Source organism: Phymastichus coffea, unplaced genomic scaffold (assembly GCF_024137745.1).
Source record: "Phymastichus coffea isolate CEN01 unplaced genomic scaffold, Cenicafe_Pcof_1.1 PCOF00001, whole genome shotgun sequence".
In the NCBI taxonomy this organism is placed as follows: Eukaryota; Metazoa; Arthropoda; class Insecta; order Hymenoptera; family Eulophidae; genus Phymastichus; species Phymastichus coffea.
In genome coordinates this window covers 16,782,083-16,806,497 of record NW_026706812.1, presented here as the reverse complement: position 1 = coordinate 16,806,497, position 24,415 = coordinate 16,782,083, and the positions used below count along the sequence as shown (strand labels likewise).

The 24,415-nt window shown below is 30.0% G+C and overlaps 2 protein-coding genes across 2 annotated transcripts; both read right to left on the bottom strand.

Annotated features, from left to right (window-relative positions):
* Positions 1 to 1,925: 1,925 nt before the first annotated feature.
* Positions 1,926 to 5,039, bottom strand: LOC131673783 (putative ankyrin repeat protein RF_0381). The gene is made up of 2 exons (XM_058952101.1): positions 4,767 to 5,039; positions 1,926 to 4,554 (listed from the first exon to the last, which is right to left on the bottom strand). Exon 2 carries the CDS (start codon positions 4,512 to 4,514, stop codon positions 3,006 to 3,008), a length of 1,509 nt encoding a protein of 502 aa, XP_058808084.1. The 5' UTR covers positions 4,515 to 4,554; positions 4,767 to 5,039; the 3' UTR covers positions 1,926 to 3,005.
* A 12,081-nt stretch (positions 5,040 to 17,120) lies between these two features.
* On the bottom strand, positions 17,121 to 21,001 carry LOC131675038 (SET and MYND domain-containing protein 4-like). The gene is made up of 6 exons (XM_058953866.1): positions 20,826 to 21,001; positions 19,552 to 20,577; positions 19,241 to 19,494; positions 18,979 to 19,170; positions 18,663 to 18,797; positions 17,121 to 18,136 (listed from the first exon to the last, which is right to left on the bottom strand). Exons 2-6 carry the CDS (start codon positions 20,555 to 20,557, stop codon positions 17,852 to 17,854), a joined length of 1,872 nt encoding a protein of 623 aa, XP_058809849.1. The 5' UTR covers positions 20,558 to 20,577; positions 20,826 to 21,001; the 3' UTR covers positions 17,121 to 17,851.
* Positions 21,002 to 24,415: the final 3,414 nt, after the last annotated feature.

Here is a 24,415-nt window from a genome sequence, read left to right as displayed (position 1 = left end):
TTAATTGCCTTGCCGCTCGTTTCGCGTCCCTCGCCTTGATCGTCTCTTAGTTATTGAATCGCCCAGTCCGTGTTTAATAGTTCATGTACACTGCTCCAAAAACTACTTGGTTCTTGCTCCGTGCACTATTTGGCAATTTGAACAGTCGATTCCAGGTAGGTATGATTACAGATAGCAGTCGTTTGGTTTCATCACGCGCATACATTACTTTCGACGTATATTTTCGTATATATGCACTGATTTTCAAACATTATAACTTTTTTAACTCAAACGATTAGAATTATTGTTGCAAATTTATTCGACTCTGATATTCATTTCATATGTTAGTGATAGATTCCTTTCCCTTTTTGATATATTTATAAATAACGTGGACGTTTTAAGTTATATATCAAGATTTCTTGTTTCTAGACTGTAGATTCATCCTCCGATCGAATGGAATTCCGAACACAAATGTGCACAAACGAAATGCGAATCGTATAAGAATATGGGGAAAATAAGTAAATTTCACTGTTCAATAGGTTTATTCAACTTATCGTTGTTTCGAAGTGAGCATCGATTGTGAGGACAAACCCTCGGTATAGAGACGATCCTGTTCGAGAATAAATCTTCATTGTAGAAGCGACGTTGATACGCAACTCGAAACATTTAGAATGCTGAGCAATGTATTTGAACAGGTTGAAAGCAACAATTGTACTCGTTCGATCCCCAATTCGGAAGCGTTGTAGAAGTTTCTCTGCTTGGGCGCCGAAGCGCCTCGAACCGTAAGGTGGACGTGTGATATTCGGAAAAGTGGCGGAAGACCGCGGCAACTGTCGCGGCACGCTGATCCCGCTGACCAACGGCACGAACTACAGCGGCGTGCTGGAGCTGAAGACGCTGCGGGTCTGCACATCGACGACAGCGACGCGACCGAGCGTTCGGCTCGATGCTCGGGTGCGAATCGCTGTCGCGTCTGGCCATGCTGGTTTTGTACGGCACCTTCGTCGGCTCTGTTCCCGTGTGCCACCTCCTCGAGGTCGCTCGGCTTGCCCTCCAACGTCACGATTCGCTCCTCGCTCCCGCAGCTGCGCGTCCTCGGTGAGCCGCCAGCCGCCTTCCTTGCCTTTCAAAGCACAACAACACCCGGGCCTTCGTCACTCACGGCGGCCTCAACACTGCGCCGTGCCCATGGTCGGCGTCCCGATCTCCGGCGACCAACACAGCAACGTCAACGTCAACACGGAGAAGAGCATTTCCACGGTGATCCGAGTCAGCCGGATGAGCGAGCAGACGCTCACCGCTGATAGTTGCCCTCAAGGCCATTCTCAAGTGAGCATCCTCCTTGCCGAACTTCTCTTCTCCGTCTGACGCGCGTTCGCTCGCGCTCGCTCGCATTTTCCAGGCGGAACATTGAAAAGTTGTCCGACCGACCGATGAAGCCACTGGATGTAGTTAATTACTGGGGGTGGCTTACGTCGCTAGACACGCAAGGCAATGTCTGCCCTCGCACCTTTCCAACGTGCCCTGGTGGCAAGCTGATTTGCCCGACGTCTATGCATTCATAGCTTCCGTACTTGTCCTTATCTCTTACGCTTACAAGCACTTGACCCAACTGGACTGTAAAAAGAACTAAAGATAAATCTAAGCGATGCCAGAAATAAGCTTCAACTTCAAAAAGATGCAATAGTACTTATCCTCAGTCTTTTTACTCATGCTAAAATGTTTACGTGCACTTATAAATCTCATCATTACCCTGCTCAATTATGGTCAATAAAATTGCATTACACTGCCTCTAAGCCAAAGGAAAGATTCGCTTTCTTTCGTTTGATACATGAAAACTCGGCAAATCCCATAAAATAACACTTTTTCAAAGAAGTAACCTATTAGAAAAATTAAACTAAGACAGGAAAATGTTTTTTATAATACAATATATTCATATTCTGTGTTTCAATATTTTATTTCACATTTTCTATCCATTTGATAACATCGACGCGCTCGCTTTAATTTAGTCATCATTGACTAACAATGAGTCAATTTTACAAAAACTCAATTTCTTGTCATGAGAAATCAACCTTCAGCACAATAATCAGATTACATTCATATCTATATAAAATTTTCAAAATTCATCTGTTAACTTGCAATTTTTTGAGCGAATAACAAAAGTAATTAATTACAGTCACAAAAAGTATCTACGATCGCTGTGAGATTCTGTTTCAAAATGAATCCAAGACAAACTTTAACGTTATTGTTATAAACTACTATCTAAATGCTTTAATAGCATGAATAGACCTCCGTAACTTAATCAAGTTCCCATCTGCCGATCTTGTTACACTCACTATTTGGTAAGATAATGTTATACAATTTGAAATTACAACTTAATTTACTAACGATTTAAAAATAATAGATCCGCAGGGTTTTTAGTGAATAACTTAAACAAATAAAATCGTACGATGTTGGGACTTGTATGACATCGAAGGAAAATGTTTTGGCATCAGCATAAGCTTGCTTGCGCTTTAGTTAAGATTGTTAAGACAAGTAGGCGACATGAAATGTGGTACAATGTATCAAACAAATTTATTCATTTTTGAATGAATAGCAGACTTTCATAGTACGCTACCAAATATGTACTAATAATCTTAAAGTTGCAAGCAAGCTCATGCATATCATGCAATTTTCGTTGCTTTTTTTTATTCGAGTTATTTAGTCAAAAAATAAAGGTTCCTATTATTTTCAAACCTATAGTAATTATAGTAAATGTATGAAACACCTGAAAACATCGGATAATATTTTTAGTCGATTTCCTCCAAATTATTGTTTGCATAAATAAAATTTTCCTACAGACGATAAATAGAAATTTGACAAATAAATACACTATCATTTCTTTTACTTGTCTTATTAATTATAATATTAATTTTAGTCGAATCAATATTGCGATAATTAAATTTCAATCTTGACAGACGATTATTTTAAATAAATATACTATCATAAAACGAGTTAACTAACGTCAGTAAAAATATACTAAAATACTAAGTATTTGACGTAATAAAATACAATTCGTCGTTACTCAAATTACCCAAAATTTCTCGTACAACTACTATTGGTAGATGACGATATTTCAAAATATCAAATAGTGTGACTTCTGCATTATCCAAAAGACCTCGCCTCAGATAGCTTATATTGAATCGGTGCTGAAGCATTGCACCGAAAATTTCAAATTCTACTAGAACATTATCGTTAGATTGAAAAGTTTTTATAACATCTTCTCGTCTGGTATAAGCGGCAATTTGATTGCAATTTTTCGTTATAAAATCAAAATAAGATAACTCTAAAAGTTTTTTACTTTTCATTAGCCTCACTTCACTTTCACACTGTTCAATGTATGAATAAAGAGATAAATAGTACTGATGTACAATTGAACTACTATTCAACATGGCTAACAGAGACTTAACTACTGTTAAATTTCCTAGTGTGATGTAAGAATTGGCAGAAATTAATTTTGATACATGTTTTAGTAATACAATAGCTCCAATTTTGAGATCTAATATTGTGAAAAAGCAAGAAAATTCAGAGTCGTAGTGTTTTTCATCATTAAAAGTCTCGTCATTATTTTCAGCCCCAGAAAATTCATTGATTCTATTATAAATACAATTAAGTGGTGTATTTCCTTCATTATCTATAGCATTAATATCTAAATGCAAATCCAAAAGAGCTTGAATAACTGCTATGTTACCCACTTTAGTTGCATAATGTAACCCAGTTCTGCCATTTGCATCACATACAGGACTTTCACCATCATAACAAGATAATAAAATGTCTGTACTAAGCATTACAATATCTGATTCTTCATTATCATCAAAATTTCCACCTATACTCATGACATTGACATTCATTAAGTCAACATCATGCTCAGATAATAACAGTTTAAACAAATCAAAGTTACGATTATTGCTGTTCTTGATGCCTCTTTCTTCCGCATATAGACTCATGATTTTGGTAATAATTCTTAACATTTCAGTTTGCTTAGCAGTAAATGGTTGCCAATGTAACTGAAAAGATTCGTACCAATTTTTTACATAAATAAAAAGTGCTCTTTTAACATTAACAAATGATATTGCTAAATCTTCTAAGCACAGTAAAATAGAAGCCCACAGTAGAGAAGAAGTTAAATTATCAGTGTTATTCACTTTAAAACCATGCTTTAGCATTGTTCTGATAATTTTTTCTTCATCAAATGAATAATTAAGTAAACTTTCATAAAATTTCTGTCTCACAATACTAATACTAAAGTCTGGATTATACTGCAATAAAAGTGCAACTATCTCTGGTGATCCTATGCTTATGGCAGAAGATAATGCTGTATTACCATCAGCATCTTCTATATTAACACTAGCACCAGTTTCTAAAAGTACGGCAACAAATTCTTTATCTCTCATCCGAACTGCAACATGTAACAAAGTGTCCCCATTTTCAGATAACTGATTCACATTAAATTCTCTCACAGATTCTGGAATTATTGGTACATCATTGGCCTCCATATTGCTATCGTTACAGTTACTGATTCATGCTTTTCCTTTTCTGAAATTGGCAATTCCATCAGATACTAGTCATTATATTAATATTCTCTTTTTTTCAATTTTGTCATCAAATAAGCAACCATCGTTTTAATTATTTATCTATCTTAAAGTATTTATGTAATATAACCAGATTATTATTTGATGAAATAACCGAAACTTAAAAGATTTTACATTATCCACCTTTAATATGAACTTTAATTTTCAGATACTTACATAAGATATTTATAAAAATAAGTGAATCAATTATTTTTTACAGTTTAATCTTTTTGATAAATCACTGGAAACTCATTTTGAATATAAATACTTTATTTTTAGGTAGATGGCTTAACCTATTTTTCGTTTGTTTGCATATGTATCATCAAGCATGTTCATGCGTATATGTATGTGTGCATTCGTAAACTCAGTTTATTGAGTTTATTCTTGATATTCGTGTAAGATGTAGCCAGGCTAAGATATACAATATTCAGACAAATACATTGTGCATACACGCGTACATGAACATTATACACACATCTAATTTCATGTAAACTGCTGTTGAATTTTCGGATTTTTCCACATGCGCAAGCGCTTTAGTATCCAATCAAATGAGACTTACGCGTTAGTACGCGTTACTGCTGCTACCTAAATTGTATACTATACCTACCGCATCAATCGTCAATACCGACAAAAGCAAAATGAAAACTATATACCAATTAAATGTCACTACCGTTAATTAAAGTGGTTTTAGTTTACGGTTATAGCTATCGTTTAAGATTTTTCATCTTTTCGTATAAGACTTTTTTAAATTATATTCATTGGTGTAACTATAATAAACTGGAAATTTATTTCTTAATATTGTTTACATCTTCATTTCTAGCTGACATCAAACTAACTGTTTTTTTTGTCACGAATAAGTTTGTCAAAAATACCATCAACAAAGCTTGTTATAGATGGTAATGTGCAATGTTAAAGAATATCGATATAATCACCTGTATCATGCAATGTATCATTTGCTATATTTAACAAAAAATTCGAAAATTCAATTTCATTTGATGAAACTCGTATTAGTTAACTTAAGTATGAATTGTATAATGCTTCCACGATGAACTTTATTTTACGGATGAATTTAAAACTTTATTTCTTGTTCCTCTGACTTTAATAAGTATAAGAGTTGTTTACAATTACCACTTAAAATCGTAATTTACCTACCAAATAGTAAATCATTTCTCATAATACATTATGAGAATTTATTTGCAATATCTAAAACGTATCTAGGAGCTATTGAAGCTTCATTTCAAATAATTACTTTTCTTTTGCTTAATTTTTCAGTCTCTCTTAATAATTGTGTTTTGATATTCGATAAAAAATAGAACAAAAGATCCTTAAGTGTTTGAATGTCAGCGTAAATAATTTTATCAATATCAATTCATAATAAAACAATCGAAAAACTTTCTATATGTCTTCTTAGTTTTCCAAGCAACAAAATCAATCTCTTATTTGTAGTATATACTACCTTTATTACAAACTGTTTCAGTTGAATAAAAATTACACGTGAATAAAATACAAATGTATATAACATCAAAGTGCAATAAATTGTTAATTTTCTAACACGTACAATAGTTAGCTGGCAAATGAGCACGCATTTTCGTTAGTGTGGGGTGAAGGTCATACTCAAAATTCAAACTCAATTATGAATTTTATAAGTAACACAACTAATTTTATATGATATTGATAATTTTTCTATAATTTTTATATTAATCATATAAAGGAAAGAATAAATTTATATCGAAATCATAATCTAATCATAATCTAATGTTATTTCAAAAATTTCGCACTAAATTACGTCAATTCGCGTATAAGCCAATCAAATGTCTAAATTCCCATCTTCAGCCGACCAATCAAAACGTTTACAGGTTTCACTTTTCAAGATTCCCTTTGTTAAGAAGAAAAAAAAAGGAAAAGCATACTAATAATAATTAGTAACTAGTAATTATTATGCGTTAAACTCTTGTCAATTTGTACATACAAAGTATATAAATAATTTCCGATTCTCGCGCCAAATCATTACGTCATATCAGCAAGCCAATCACATACCATAACCTCGATTTTCAACACCAATCATAATCAATATAGCCTTCACTTCTCATCATTCTCCTTTTTAGTAAAGGTAAGTAAAAAACAAAAAAAAACACTAAATTATTGACTAACAGTACTATAAACAAGTCAACGCATATGTACACATTGTAAGTTCTAGGTTTTATCGTTACCTACGGTTGGCTACTACTTTCAGTACCAAAACCCCCCTCTATATATATATATAACTACTGCAACACCGCCGCACGCAAGCCAACAATAATGCCGAGTGCCGACGCTTAACACAGCACAACGCGCGATTTGCGGAGTTCGAATTTAGATTGTACGTTATTAATTGATCATAGAATATTTTCTTACTTTGAATATGAGTTAAAAGATTGAATTACAGTAAAGATGATCTAATGTTTCTAATTTAATATAGATCAACGTTTACTTTTATGTTTACTCAATCGTATGATGTAAAATTCAAGTGGCATTGGTGTTATAGGTTAGTTGCTTCACTTTCGTATTCTAGCAATTAACAATAATATTGACGATGATTAACAACGTCATTTGCTTTTTTCATTTTCGTAAATTTGATTTTAATTTTTCATTAATATTTCAGATATATTTCTGTTTTAAAATAAACTTAACTTCAAAATTTAATAAGTCAACAAAATGCCGCGAAAAGCAAGAGTAGATGTTAAAACCATGTTTGAAAAACTCAAAGATTTACCAATCTTTGATGAAAAAGGAGAATTAAGAAAAAGAACACATCCAATATGGAAAGAAGCTGGTAAGAAGATTCCAGAAATGACTATTCACAATATGCACATCTTTATACATCAGAATAGAAAAAATTTAAGAGCAGACATCATGAAGCATCAGAATATTGAAGGCCGTATTCCTCCACCAAAAAAGAGCGTCAAAGAAGAACAAGGTGGAAGGCATGGCGAGATTTGGGATGATTATGATTATTACGATACATTGGATGCAGAAGAAGAAAATGTTAGTGATTTCTATGCTTTGATATCTATGCTGAATAGTGATCAATTCAAGGATGTTATTTGCAAATTATCAGTTAAACCATTCTCTGTTCTTTATTGTCATCCTGATCAAGTTGTAATGTGGAATGATCTAATCAACATCGAATCTACTGCATCTCTAATAGTATTAGATAATATGGTTTCTAAAATTGTTGAAGATTTTGAAAGCAAAAATGTCTTTGTCTGTGGTTTAACTGTAAAAATAGAAAATTCTATTGTATTATTAACTCAAATGTTAACAGATTCAATTACTTCTTCATCCATACAATTGTTTCTTAATTCTTGGTTGGAAAACAGAGCAATTGCACCACCAGAAATAGTTCTACCTTACTCACATTGCATATTGAATGCTGTATCATTAACTTTCAATGTATGTACACTGGAAATGTATAATTTAAGGTAATATTACATTATATTTTACATTCATTACATAATATTTATTACAATAAATGAAATTTTGTACGATACTTTAACATTACTTATTTCAGGTGTTTTCAATATTTGACAAATGAAATAACAGAGTTACCACCCACATTAGTTCTAGTAGATCTCGTTGGACTAATTAAAGTGGTAGACAAATGGCAATGTTTTGACAACATTTTGCAATCAGTTAAAGATTTTTATCTTTGTAGTATAATGTATTTGAGCACAGTAGATAGCTTGGATGTATTCAAAGATGCAGTTGTAAATATTTTAACTTTGTGTCAAAGTCCATATGAAAATGCTGAGACAGAATCAATAAGAACAGAATTATGGATGCACTTAACATCAGATGCAATTCAATATATGAATCAACAGTATTTAGAATTCATGACTGGAAAATATGGACCTAAAAGTTTCTCTTTTTTGAATTTGCAACAAGAATCCATGATTAGCAATGAATCAGATCCTGTTTACAATTTTATAAACCAATTGAAGCAAGAAGCACATGAAAAGTGTGATTTTACTTTGGATGTTGAAAAAAAACCAAATGATTACTATTGTCCTATTGTTCTAGAAGATTTGACTAATCTGTTAGTAGAATTTCCATCGTGGACACAAGTAATATTAAAAAAGAAGAAATATTCTACTTTAGTGTCTATATCTTCAACCAAACATTTGTCTACATTGCATGAATTGAAAAGGCCTGTAACGGCTCCTCAATTCTTAGTGTATCACTTAGAAAAATTAGACAAATTGACGTCAATAGGGAAGCATACGGTCCAAATTGCAAAATGTAAAAATAAATACAAAGTGAAAGAACGACAAAATAACCATAATTATTTATCACAGTTAATCAGTTCTTCCAAACCTTTATATGATAGTAGGATTGAAATAAGTATACCTGAAGAAGAATTGCAAGGCATGGATAGTGATAGTTTGAATCCTATTGATAGTATTCAAGAAGTTAATCATGAAGATGATAATGAAATGGATCATGACTATAGTAATAATATCGATGAGAGACCAGACGATGTTGAATTAGATTTAGTTGCTTTTAAAAATACACTACAATCTACAGTCAACCTATTACAAGATTTGGACGAATGTGTAGAGAATTTGAAAGCTCATGTAAAATCAGGAGATGAAAAAAGAGTTTGTAGGGCTATACTAGATTCTTGTGCAGTAATGACTTCATACAACCATGTTTTTGGAAAGATATCTGAGGTAATATGTCTTATTAAATATGAACTAACAAATATAAAAGTGAACATACGTAATGTTTATATATCTATATTTTGTTTTCAGAAATTTTGCTCAACTAATGATGGTTTTATAACTTCATTTCAAAAACTATTTCTAGAATTTTTTAGAAAAGTTGATTTGCAAGACAAAAATACTGTTGAAAATGTTGCTAAATTATTTGCTCATCTTTTGACGTCAAATTCTATTACATGGGATGGTTTATCCCATTTGAAACTGACCATAAAAGATACCGTGGGTACTAAAAAAATTTTTACAGAAACTCTTTTAAAAGAAATGTCGGCATTAGTCGGACCTGAAAAATTAAGACATTTATTTAAAAAAAAGTAAGTCATGGAAACAGTTATATCTGTAGATATAGGTAGATTATAATATAATTTACAGCTCAAATAAATGCGTACATAAATATTTTGTTGCAGAAATTATAAATTATTATTCAAAGGACTATTTCCAACTAATCTTAAAGACTTAAAGTTCGCCTTAAATTTCTATAAATCAAATAATTTGAAAGAATTATGGTAAAAATTATGCTCACTCATATGTAATAACTATATTAATAATCTAATAATATGCATTCATTAATTTTTTATTTAGTAAATTACTCAAAACTAATAATAAAACTGGTGGAACTGACGGTGAATCATCAACTTTAAGGCGCTCTTCAAGCAACTCCAGTTTATCTTCTACTGCATCGTCTAATGATGTTGTAATTGAATTAAGGTAATTTATAAGAGGATTAAACTAATAGATATCCACCAGTAAATAATATTTATTTAAAGAAATATTAAAAAATGTTGTTATTTCATTTCAGAGTTTCAAGAAAACATGGAAAGAAAGGAAATGAGAATAGTAAGAAAAGAAAAGTAATTGTAGTGTAAAATGTGTTTCCCAAAGTTATTAGGTTAAACTTTAATCTAGCAAGTTTTTTTAAATACATTATTTCGTAAACTTTATCTGCGTATGTTTCTTTTGTTGCTAGTTTTTCAATTAAATGTTATAGTTAATGACAAACAACAATTCATCGTTAGTAATCTTTATGAAAATTATACTGTAATTATTGTACACATAAATGTGTTAATCTTAAAAGTTGACAAATTTTTTTTTGAAAAATTCAATGATTTTATTTCTAATAAAATATTGAGATACTTAATTTTACTATGATTTACTAACATTTTTGAAAAAAAAATATGTCACTCTCGCACGTGTATCAATGTGATTGCTTATTTGAAAGATATACTATATTTTTAAATAACTAAGTTGACATAAACTAATGTAAATAATTTTTTAGAAATGTGTCATTCGGCCGATGTTCATAATATTTATATTTCTATAATAAAACGACAAAGATAATTTAAGAAAATTTTCTTTTTTGAAGAGCAAACTGGTTTTCGAATTATACCATAGGTTCTTCCACAAAAACAATATATTTTCTAAAACAAAAATATATGAGAAATGCTCACCATTTTTCTAAAGATAAAAAGATAAAATTGGCTTCTACTGTATAAATATTAAAGTTCTCTATTTAATAACAATTATAAGTAAGTACGTTACAATCTATAAAATATTTCTTGAAAAATCATCCGAAGTATATTTTAAATAAATTTGTTGTCGATATCAATATGTATCTCAATAATTAGACGTGCAACATAACTTTTCACGTTGATTACAAAATTATCTATAAGTTTTAGCTTAAAATGTTTTCTGGAAGATCTGTGTGTATTATATAATAAACCAAGAATCATCACCTTTACAACTATATGTCATTCTTTATTAAAGCGGTTTTTGAAACAATTGTGTAATGTAACAATATTTACGACAGGCCTTGAAGATGAAGTAATTATAACACAACAATACTGTCGATCTGTATTAATGGATTTCGTAGTTTACTTGATGAACGTTCTTCACGGTGTCTTTTCTTGATAATAAGTACAGACTACTAAGCCTTCATTGATACTGTATTCGCATTAAAAGAATGAGCAATGCAAGCGTCATAGTTATCGGCAAAACGATGTGTGAATAATGTGCGTAAAAGTTCGCTGTCTAGTATATTCTTAGAATGTCTAGTAGGGATGTACAGAGATTCTGAAAAATGTAACAAAGTGCAAGGCAAATTTGCTAAGACAATCGTCTTTGGCGAGGTATAGTTGCCTAAATCAACAGTGCATTCGCCGTGTTTGGTAAAGTAGAACAAGTCCATCGTGCGGTTAAACACATCAATGATCGAAGAGCGCCGGTGCACAAGCAAGGTACGTAATTGATGTTAATATTGTACAAGTTGGTGCGATGGAAGAAGACGAATCGAGCAAGGAGAAAGAATGAGAGAACCGCAGCTACAAATTGGGCCGATTGGTGGCTTTTTCCTTGGCCCTCAAATTTGCGATGGCAGTTCCCGAGCCGTAGAGCACTTTGGCACGAACCTGAACTCGACTCTTGCCCAGGCCGCAACTGCATCCGCTCAGGCGTGCGCTCGACGCACAAACGTTGCAAAGATTGGCGCTCGGTGCGCTCACTTTGACGGCACTGCTGCTAGCGCACTTGCTGGCTGTGCAGCCGCTGCATCCCTCCGACATAGTGGATACTCGCGTTCGCTGAAAACACTGGACGAGAATGAGGGATGCCGACCGACGCTCCAGTTGGAAGAGCAGCTGCACTCGTGCTGCTCACTTACCGGTTGCACTTGGCGCAGCTGTGGTAGCTGGAAAGGGTTTCGCAGCAGCGGATGGTTCGAGCAAGTGCGCCAAGGCTGCCGGGCCGACTGAGTGGCTGACGGCCGGAGCAGCGAGCAGCACAGACTGGGTCAAACCGCGAGCTGCGCGAACGAGGTCAGTCGCAGCCAACGGAGCCGCTACGCGTTCGTTCGCTTGCTCGCCAGCCGCCAGCCGCCAGCCGGGTCACTGCCAATTAACCAGTTGCTCGCGGCCCACTCGCCGACAACAACTCACGCATCACTTCCGACGATTCCATGCCATTCTACTTCTTGTCCTTTCCTTTCCACTCCCGTTCCACCTTCGGCTGCACTGTCGAGTGTCGACTATTCGATCGTGCCAATCGTCTCTGTCTCGTCTTCCCTTCCAAACTGCTTTTACTTGCAAACTGCGCTGCCTTTCTCAGCAACAAATTAACGAATTGTCAACTAGTGAACTTTGCCACACCAATCGCGCTCCATCGCATTATTACAGTAACCACTCTGGCGCAAGTTCCCCGGTCCCACGCACCTGTGGCCTCTGCCGAGCATACGTCGACACACCAATTTACTGTACCGTCATGTTTGCATTTTCAAATCCAATTATGTATGTTGTGCCAAACATACGTGGATCTTCCATTTTCCTCGAAATCGTGCCACTTGTTACGTCAATCAAAACGCACTTAACAGTGTATAATACTTCGTTCTTTTATTAACATTATATTCGAATTTCGAATTTCTATCACACTACATACACAGGACAAACATCTGCTCTCAAGCTGTCACACAAGACAAGGCTTGAATAGGGCATAATGAACTTTTTGACCGCATGTTACTCACACGTGGTTCGAAAATGAAGTCAGTAGTCATTCTAAATCATTTACATTTGAGTATAAATGTGGGCATGAAAAATATGAATTGACATGGTGTCGAATCGATCAAAAAGCCGATTTAATAATATATCGATTTTGTTTACGACCTTAAAAATAGCATTAGTTGATTGTTGGTTGCATCGCAACGAGATGTTAACGTGACAAATACATACAGTTCATTTGTCTTTAAGCTTTTGGCTCGAATGAACGTGCAAATATAATTTATTTATAAACAAAGATTGATAGCTTCTGAAGCTTCTTTTTGAATAAAGATTAAATAACGATGTAATATGGATTTTAATTTCAGCTTAGTTTAAGAAAAGGTTTCCACTTGTCGTAAGCTTTCATGGGGCAATTGTCATATACGTTGTTTTAGCGTGGCCGGAATCGAATGTACAGTAGGACTTGCTTGTTATTATTTGCCGAGTGTCTTTTATACAAGGTGGGGATAAAAGACGGAAACGTCTGAAGTTTTTTCACGGAAAGTCAAGTTTTACAAACTCCAATAATGTTTCTTTTTTAATTTTCTGCGTTCTTTCAAATAGAGTACTCAGTTTTTGGACCTACTGCCAATTACGGTTCCAAATAAGACCCAATTTGAAAAATTCTAATAGAAACCTCTACTTTTCATTGCAGATGGAAAATTTTGCATTTGGATATGTTGTTATGTAATATTGAAACAATTCATTTTACAAACCTGAAATATATTTACTATTGAAAACTTATTGTGGTGTTAAGCATGTTCATGGAAAAATCGAGTATTTTTTTTACTAAATTAACTAAAATCTTTTATAAATTTATCTAAAAAAAATTACTTAATACAGATAATAGAACGTTAGTTCATTATAAATTGTATTTACTGACCCTGTAAAGTGTCATATTTAGGAAAATTTATTGAGCTTTATTGGAAAATGCAAATTAATAGATTTTTTCGTATATTTTTATTTATAATAGAAACATGAAATGTAAAATTAATAATTTAGCTTTATACCGCAATAGTGAATGCAATTATGAAAAACATGCGATCTTAAGATTCGCTCGTATTTCATTATTTTGTCCACAGTTTAAAGAATTTGCTTTTTAAGAAAACGATGGTGAAGGTGCTTTTTCATATCTAACTTTTTAAGTTTATGGTTAAAGTTGCTATAAAATTAAGAGTATTACTGATTCATTTTTAAACTTTCTTTTTTATTTTCTCGAAAAATGTGTAAACGCCTATAAGAATTTTGTTATGTAAAATCCTATAAAACATATATTTCTAACCCCTTTTTTAAATTTTTCATCAAATTAATTTCTTTTTTTTTAGAGTTATAAGAAAAATGATTGAGATTATTTTAGTTTCATAATTTCGAATAATGTTACGAATCACAGAAACAGAACACATATCTATTTTAATGATGTGAGGTTGAGCTGATCGACTAAGGTCTATATGATATGAGAAATCTTTCCTATAAACTCCCGAAATGAGGGTGTACCTATTTCAGAAAGTTCAGTTTGTAAGATTGTGTCACGAGTCGTACAAAAGACCGTATACTATTCTCGGTAAACCATCATCAGCGACAAATGAAGACAAGACATTAAATTTAGTATTAGAGTTGAACAAATTTCATCCCTACAAAGTTAATCCTTGTTTGGAATTTTGCGAGTCCATAATGGAAAGAATATATAATAATCCTTTATTTTTAAGTAACAATTTTTTCAAACGAGGCAGCATTTCAGTTACATGGAAATATCAACAGATACAATTGAAAATTTTGTCTGAAAATAATCCTCATTAGATGACAGAAAATCATACACATTATTCATAGAAGCTAAAAATTTAGGTAGGTAGTATTGATAACATCTTGATTGGTTCTTTTTTCATAGAAGGAAACTTAATACCAGAAAAATGTAAAATAATGTTAAGAACACAAATAGCTCCAACGATACAAGAAATAAAAAGAGATTATTTCATAGATACCTATACTTAGAGTAAGGTGGTGCTGCACCGCGCATTATGACCGTAATCTTCGACATTTTCTTGATACCAATTTTCCCGACAGATGGATAGGTCAAAGAGGAACGATTGAATGACCTCTAAAATCTGATTTGACATCGTTAAACTATTTATTGTGGTGGTATTTAAAAGGTCGCGTATATAATACAAATCTTCAAAATCTCGTTGAATTAATAAACCAAATTCTTCACGAAGCTAATATTATTCAACTAGATCTTGTTCGAAATGTTATACAATCGTTTTAAAATAGAATAGGATATTGTCAGGAAATTGTTGGAGGACACTTTCAACAACTGTTATGAATAATCATTATTTAAAAACATGTAAGAAAACACCCAAAAATGTGCGAGGCAAGAGGACTCACATTAATAATCGGAAATATCCCTCTGCGTCCATGTTGTTCTTCGGTAGTGCTAGAGGAAGGATATCTAATATCTTGGATCAAAAAACAAGTTACGTTAATATAATTAGAAGAATGATATTATTTGGTTTCAACATACTCAATTAAATTTCATCAATTAGAAATCATCAGTATAAACTGACAGTTTCCTGAACACAAGTTGGATCAGACTTGTTCAAAAGACCAAAAATTGAGTACACCATTCGAAAGAACGAAAAAAATTACAAAAGAAACATTATTGAGCTTTATAAAACTCTACTTTCCACAAAAATTCTTAGGGTTTTCCATCTTTTCTTATCAATCCTGTATATTGTTATATTTACTTGATTATTTACATATACCATGAGTACTTTTTGCGTTCTAGAAGAGAGATCGTAAATAATTAAGTAAAGATATTGAAATAAACTTTTTTGTCTTTTTAATAAAGAATTTTTACAACTAAACACTCGATAGAGCTGTTGATTGAGTACCTCTGTTACGAATGATAAAAATCACCCTTCCGCCTACGCAGTTTTAAAATTAAGTACTTTCAAGTTCAATTCAAATAAACACATGTTTGGAAGCTTTGTGAAATAAGTTAAGCTAATTTACTAAAAATAATTTGTAACATTTCATTGAGCAAAGCATTCGACTTAAGCTTCAAAACCAAAGTAACTTTTGAGGACAGCCGCCCTTGACAAATGAAAAAGAGGTTGCGCGTCTAGCTGTTCTCCTACAAAAAACAATTTCTCATCAATAAAATATGATATGAAATCTAGTTAGAGCCATATTAGTACGATCTTAAAAATTATTTCGTATCATATTTTATCGATGAAAAATTGCTTGTCATGGGAGAACACTTAAACAAATAAAAAACAATGATAATAAAGAGCGAAAAATGTACACTCGCAAGCTTCTAATAGCAAAGGAAAACATTATATTGTCTTTAGCATATAAGAATGGAGATTTGAAAAAAATAATGTAAGTAGCGAGTAAGTTGATCAGCCGACAACTATTGCTCGACAACTTACTTCAAACTTCTATAATCAATTCAAAGTAAATTCAATATTACAATGTATATCAATCTTGAATATAGACCTCTTCTCGTATCTACTTTAAGTGATATTAGAACGATCTTCAAAATTATTTTGTATCATATTTTTTTCATTTTCGATTTTATTTCACTGAACAAACAGCTAGAAACAAGAAAAAATAAATATCATCGCTTTTCAATTATCGAAATATATTAAGCAAATGATCAAAATGAATATAATTGTCTCTGTGTATTCACTTATGTAGATGCGTACCTTACGTCGTTTAGCCTTCCCGAAAACTATTTTACGAGATAACGTCCTGAAATTTGTATACGGATCCCGCACGGACTTCTACTCATGAATCTTATTATTACGCAAGTACATTTAGAATCTCCACGCTTGATGATTTTTATTCTGAGATCCTTAATGGATTCCCGTAAAAGTTAATAAAGTAAAATGATTGGGGACTCATAAAGTTTTTCATGGAAATGAACTCAATAAAGTTTTGAGCAGTCTCAGATCGAATGAACGAGATCTTTGATTAGAGAATAAAACTTAATATGTTTTCCAATGTGCTGGAAAAAAAATTTAAATATGTTTGAAAAAATTATAATAAAAATCACAATATAATTCGAAGAAACGTGAGAGTAAGAGTAAAAGAAAAATATGCTTTACGTTTCTACTGTGAATACGGATTTTTTATACGTAAACTTCAAAATTTTGCTTCCAAAACATTGTTCATCGTTTAATTATGAAAAATATAAGTAAAAAAATATAAATAATTATTTTTTACAACTACAACGTAATCTATTAAAAAGATTGTACAGTCAATTTTACAATCATATTTTACATTATCACAATATTAATGAACATCTAGAAAGCTGGCATTGAAATACATATACTCGATAGCATAAGATTCAAAAAGGTAATAAATAATTCGTGAGTTCAATGAATTTTTTATAACTGGATAACTAAAATTTTATGATGTGTATTATAATAAAACTTAAAACTGCGATATTTATATAAAATCACTACAGTAGTGATCATCGTAAGAATAAAATTTAACTTAAAGTTTTACAGTTTTTAAAAACTCAATTACGAAGTTTAGTTGGTCAAAATAAATAAAACTGATTATATATAAAGATAGGCAAGATTACTTATGGACTTTCGGAAATAAAATGGTGTATTCGATACTAGTGCGACAAAAAGAATCGAACCTCACGTGAGGCTATCCAAAGGTAAAATCACTTTCTTTTACATATGCATCTAACTTGATTTGTCGATACAACGTGTACAAAATAAGATTTAAAGCACGTTTCTTTTCTCGAACGTGCGTAAATCGAGTCCTTACACATTGAGTTTCGAAATGATTCCACCTCCGTAATAACATTCACATGTGACTAAATTCATTTTCTTGCATTAGTATCCAAATGTACTAGTTGAGCATACAATATGTTGCTATTACTTATATCGATTGTGAGACAAACTCCAAAAGCGGCACTAATTCAAATAAAGTCTTAAAAACATCGATTTTTAAGTTATTAAAATCCTAATTAGTTGATTTCACTTCCACAATCATTCATTTTTAAAGGTTTAATTCCGTATAGTTCGTTATAAGCATTAACAAGGTATTGCCTGTAATGCGTACTTAATAGAGCAGCTGAATACTTTGTGTAATGTTTATAGATCAATGTCAATCTGTGTAAAATACCGTTTAATGTTTCTTGATCGTAAGACCATTGATCAACAGGTTGAATAAATAAAGAATCTTCTCGTCCACCACAGTATTTTTCTGTGAACTCGTTCATTAATCGAACTATGAGCAATGCCTTATCATCCTAGAATTTAAACATCACAGTTTCAATGTATATTTTGTAAAATAAAAGACTATCTTTTAATATGAAACATTATTGATAAAAAAAATGAGATAATTAATTAGTATTGAAATTCTTTTGTCTAAAACAATAAAAGAGCTTAAATAATGAAATATTATATTATATGATAAACAAATAATTAACAATTTAATTTTACTTATGAAAAACAAAAAGGCGTAAATAAATAAAAAAGTAATCTTAATAAACTTGGAAAATGTGTTCAATTATAAGCATACTAATAAATCAGAATGAAATTAAGTTTATTGAATTGATGATTCAGAAACTTAATTAAATAATTATAAAACATAGCTTGACAAATTATTTCTTATAAACATTTTTTTATGTAATTGTATTTTCAAATAATCTCTAACAATAATTTATTTATTTATTGTTAATTTATAACGAATTCAAATGTAACTATCCCATTCTTATTGAGGTAACAAACATGAAAAAAATGTTAAACATAGCATTAAAAAAAATTTCTTCTTACCTCAATAACTAGAGGTATTGTAGGCCAATCTTCAAGACAAGGTTGACAATCGCATTGAAATTGAAAATGTGTTTGCAGTAATTGTTGCCTTGATTTTTTCTCCATGGTTAATATTGGACCATATGTTTGACATAACTTAAAAATCGAAATCATATATATTTTTATTTAAAAAATACCAATATGCTAGATAAATTGTCTGAAGTAATTTATTACAAAAAATAAACATTTAAAAATTTTGATTATAATTTATATCATTATATAAGTTTTAAAATGACAATTTTTTACGTTAATTTAAAAATAATCATGATTAAAATACCTGCTCTCCTTTTTTCACAGGACGAGTGACAAACACAATCATTTTTTTTTTAGCAACAAATGTTCTGTTGACATTAGGATAACAACTATGATTAAATAGACTACAGCAAGGAGTAAGAACAACTCCTCTATTTTTGATGCAGTATTCAGAGCAGTATTCATAATCAATACAGTTACAATTAAAATCTTGAAACTAAAAAGATAGAATAAAATTTAAAAAATAATTAGTTAAAAATTCACTACTTTAAAATTCTATAACATACATTGTAAACATTACAATCTATTATACATTTGAGTTTGCTTAGTAACTTTTTAAAAGCTACAACTTTCAAAGCCATTTTCTGATCTACATATTTTTCTATTTTTGGAAATAACTTTGTGTATCTGGACAATAAAGTAAATATCATCATAGAAAAAATATCATTCTTCATAGCACAATCACTTTGCAGATTATAAGATGTCTGAAATTTGTTACTGTAAATTATGCCATTAGAGAAAAATCCTTTCAAATGCATATCTGGAGATTAAAAAAAAATCAGCATATTAGTTTTAATTTTGTATGTTTGTTAATTACCTTTTTCATTATCAATAATTGCAGCTTGGTTCATGACATTATCTAAGCCTTCTTTTTTTATTGCTGTAATCAGTAATCTTAAGGCTGCTAATGCATTCGGTACCTCTAATTCACTCAAAATATCTTTACAGTGAAGAAATGGAAGCAAAGAACATTCTAAATCATGGTACTTATCCCAAGCTTCTATTTTGCATGTTTGTGTACAATAAAAAGTAAAAGGACAGGAATCACATGGAATTCCATTCCATGCATATTCCAAGCAATGAGAACAAACAGTATACATTTTATTTATCTTTGGTAAAGCAATATAAGCTTCTTCAACAGCAATGATTTCACCAGGTTCTATATCTCGATTTGCTACAACATGTCTACCATATTTTTTAGAATATTTTAACACAATACCATCAATAAAACTAGGAATTTTTTTAGATGATATAATTTTTGGAATTTCTGTCTTGTCATAAATTTCTAAATATGAAAGCTGATCTAAGTCTCCTATTATAATTTTTTCTAATTCAATTAATAAATTTTGAGTATCACTGAGTTTACTATGGTTTTTTAAGCTTTTAGATATCACATCTATGCTCTTCCTGTTTTTTTCGTAAGAACCATTTAAAAATGCATAACATTTTATTTTTCGAACAAGAAGTTTTTCTTTTAAATTACTGGGTACAGAATTTTCAAGAGCTCTATTGATGTCAATTAAGCATCTCTTGTACTCTTGTAAGTGCATCCATAATGCTGATCTATTACTATAAGCCAATGCTATCTGATCTGAGTTGGGTGGAGCAAAAGCAATACTCTTGGAATATAATATTAATATTGCTATATGATCTTCCAAATTATGATTTTTGTTAGTGTAAATATGGTTGCCTTCTGAACGAAATGTTGTTGATACTTTAGCACATTTTTTTACAATAGGTTCACCATAATCTAGTTCCAATTTTTCAAAAGCCTCATTCCACTTCAAGATTTCATTGATTTGATTCAAAACTTTTATATCCATTGTGATTTTTAATAATTATCCTAAAATTCAATTACGTAAGTATCAGTATTTTAAATGATTTTTTTATTCTCAACTTATAAGGTCTACTCAAAAAAAGTTTTTGATATATTAAATATATTATTTAAAAGTGATCACGATTATAATTCCATATAAGTGGTACAGAATAAATGTAGTTCATTTTTCAGAACATAATCGGCATATCAACAAATAAATATTTTCCCGATCTATTATATTTAGTATTATATTTAGTAGATGCGTGACAACTTACCTTTTTTTATTTGTATCAGATACTTTAGTTCATTACAACAATTTTCGATTAGTTTCGATATTTTCTGATAAATGCATTTGAAATTGAAGTCCCAAAAGTCGATTCATGAAAGTAACCTTGCCATGCAGTTTTTATTCTATAGCACAGTCCTAGCACGTCAAAGAGGGTGAGTTTTGTATTAGTTCGCTTAACAAAGACTAACGGTATAGTGTCTGCTTTCTTCTTGGAATCTTGCAAAATATAAACAATCTCGAGAGACGATCGTCATGGCGAAATGGTAAACAATGTACATTATATGTACTTTAAAAGTACTTCTTCGATTTTCTTCGTCTAATCCGATTGTGATCTTTCAATCTAATTGGTAAATTGTAAGTACCTATACCCTGTATAATAATTTAATAATATATAATTTAATTTATATTTGCAAAATATTTTCACGTATAGATTATTCTTAATTTTTTTGTTAATATGATATATAATTTAAAATAAACACATATTGTTCTGAAGTTAAAGTATTTTGATTATTAATTTTTATTTTATAATCTCCAACAATATTGTTACTTTTTAAATTTGAGAAAATCAAATAAATACAACACAATATATTAACTATAAAAAAAAAATTATTAGAAATACTAAATAAAAAATTCTAATTATGTATTTTGTTATAAATAGAAGTGTTTAGCTTAATCATTTATTTTATATATAACATTAATAATTATTTAATTTAAGCTCAAACCAGCAATTAAAGATATGTATTATTCTTAATTTAATTGGTGATTACAAAGAAGAATCTAAAATTTTCCAAAGTAAAAACCTTCATAGTGCTAGAGTGTTCATTATATAATATTCAAAGAAGTATATATAACAGTAAAAATATTTAGTTGCATCAAAAAAGAATCCTATGAAATCTATTAAAACTAAATTCTTTATACTAAATTGCTTGAAAAAATAAAACAATTGTAAAACTTATAAATAAATCTGAAAGTTATATTTGTTAAGCATTGCATGTGCTACTATGAAATAATTAGAATAATTAGCATTGGCTTGTATAAATAGAGATCATATATATTATTGCAAGTTTATTAAAAGGTATAAAAATTACATTAAAAACATTGATAAGGCACTATAGTTATAACCAAATCTGATCTTGTAAGAACAAAGTTATTATGTAGTCTTGTTTTGATTTAATGAACTGTAATAGGATAAAAAAAAAGAAAAACACTGCTTAAATATAATAAATTAATGATTCATTAAAAGGTAGAAAACTTGAAAATTATTAAAGAAGCAAAAAAAGGTGTAAAAAATTGTTGAACTACACAAATTAAAATTCTGATTCAACCTATGAAATATTATAGATTGTTGTCATCATACCAGTTGTCACAAATATTTATATCAATAAATTTTATGCATATGTATACTGTAACCATTGTCTTTCATAAATATTGCCTGGCATTCTTTTTAACGTATACTATATGTATGTACAATGTACGTACTGGTCTGACAGGTGTAATATAAATTTAAGTTTGCAAAAAGTATTATAAAGTAGAATATGTAATTCTTCTATAAATAAACTTCGCAGATTACACATTTCAATGCTTCCATATGTGTAAGTGTAGTTATTATGAGTAGAATTAATAATATTTCTCAGCTAAGGAAAAAAACTCAAAAAATTAATTGCATCTAGAAGAGGTGAGTATATCACATTATTAATATATCATATATATTATTAATATATCATATATATATATTAGTATATCATATAGACATGAATAAATTCTTCGATAAATACAAAAATATTGTACAAAAATATTCTGTTGATTCGAAGATATAAATACAAGAATAATTTAAAATAACACAACATTTAACAGTGATTTTTAAGTTTTATATTTTTTTGTCTTATATAATTTAATTATTTAAAGATTCCAATTTCTTTTATAACTTTCAAAGCATAGTTGTTTTTTGATGGTATAATATATGATCTAAAATTGTTAAGTCATCGAAGGTAAAAGAATTAGTTAAGTATGGTATTTTTTATTCCACTATACAGTAATGATAAAATTAGTAATGTCATCTCATTTTTATGGAGACATTGTTTATAATTATTGTATTTCTTTAATAATTGTCAAATTAATAACTCATTATTAAATCATGACTAAAAATCATTTTGCTGGTAAATACTAAAATTTAAAAATGTAAATTCACTTATAGGTATTCTAATGTAGATAAATTTATAAATAACTGTTGCTGCTTAAGAAGAGTATATATTGATTTATATGTAAAAAACTTTAAACATAATTGCAATAAAAATTCTATTTGCTACACATATGATTTTGAGAAAATAATTTATTATTGTACCAGAACAATTTCAGCAAAAGATGAAATATGTAATTCAGACAATAAAGACAAAGCTTTATTTGAATAATTTTATACATTTAACAATCAGTTGTGTATGTTAGTATAAAATTATTTGAAGACTATTTTATATGTGACACAAAATAAATTGATTTTTGCAATATTTTTATTATATATTCAAACTTTAGATCGTAATTAGTTAATTTAAAGAGTTTTGGAGAAACGAGGAGAAAAGATATAACGGCAGAAATTAGATACACTTGCAATTTTCTAGCTTGTCTTGAAAATTGATTAATTACGGACGAAATTTATAAAATATATCACGCAAGATTTATAAAGATAGTTTAATAATATATACATTTGAATAATTGTTAATTGTGCCCGATTTTTTTTTTTTCAAGTCATTATTGAAAAAACTTATGTATTAGAATAAATTATTTCTTTCAAATATATTTGCGCTTACTTTACAATAGCTTTTCAATATCTGATCAATATAGAAAATTAGTCATAGCTTTTTTTCAGCATTGTTCACTGATAAATATTGATAAATGTTATAAAAAGTATGAACTAAAAGCAAATTCTCTTAGAAATGAGTGTTCAATAAAGTAAAAGAGTTATGAAAGTTTGTAAAAAATACCAACGATGTACTTGAACTTTATGGTAAGCCATCATTGTTATTATCGATGATGTGGTCTTTCCTCATCATAACATATTTGAACGATCAAATAGAATTTATCTTTCGTTTTAATGTCTGCAGAATGTTAAATTGAAATAACAACTAATTTTTACGCTAATATTTAGATAACGTTTTATTTCATTAAGTATGTTTTTGAACAAGTTTTAATTCGCTTGAAACAATTTTATTATTTACATAAATAAATAATAATATTAATATAAATAATAATAATAATAAATGTCTAATATTTGAACTTTCAAAAAACTATTCTTTGAATAATGTTATAAAATGTAGGAAAATATAGATTTTTGTAATTTAAATGAATATATTTCAATGAAAGTCGCCATTTTCATGGGCACATCAATAAAAATCATTTCTTTAAATCTTTCATTATTTTTTACTTTTTGTATCTTTTGCACCATTGGTAACAAAAATTTTTTATTTATATTTGTACATAAAGAAGTAATGAAAAAAGTAACTGTTCATAAATATCTTTCTACGTATGCAAACCATGATGCTGCTCGTATAAAAAATTATCATACTATGACTTTTCTGTAAAAAT

Bases quoted from the DNA above. Each gene is read 5' to 3' on its own strand.
- LOC131673783 (XM_058952101.1), bottom strand. From the start codon at position 4,514: ATGGAGGCCAATGATGTACCAATAATTCCAGAATCTGTGAGAGAATTT.
- LOC131675038 (XM_058953866.1), bottom strand. From the start codon at position 20,557: ATGGATATAAAAGTTTTGAATCAAATCAATGAAATCTTGAAGTGGAAT. The intron at 19,171-19,240 runs GTATGTTATAGA...CTATCTTTTTAG, and splicing joins TAGATTGTAATGTTTACAAT to TTTCAAGATTTTAATTGTAA. The intron at 18,798-18,978 runs GTATTTTAATCA...TCGATTTTTAAG, and splicing joins CTGTGAAAAAAGGAGAGCAG to TTATGTCAAACATATGGTCC.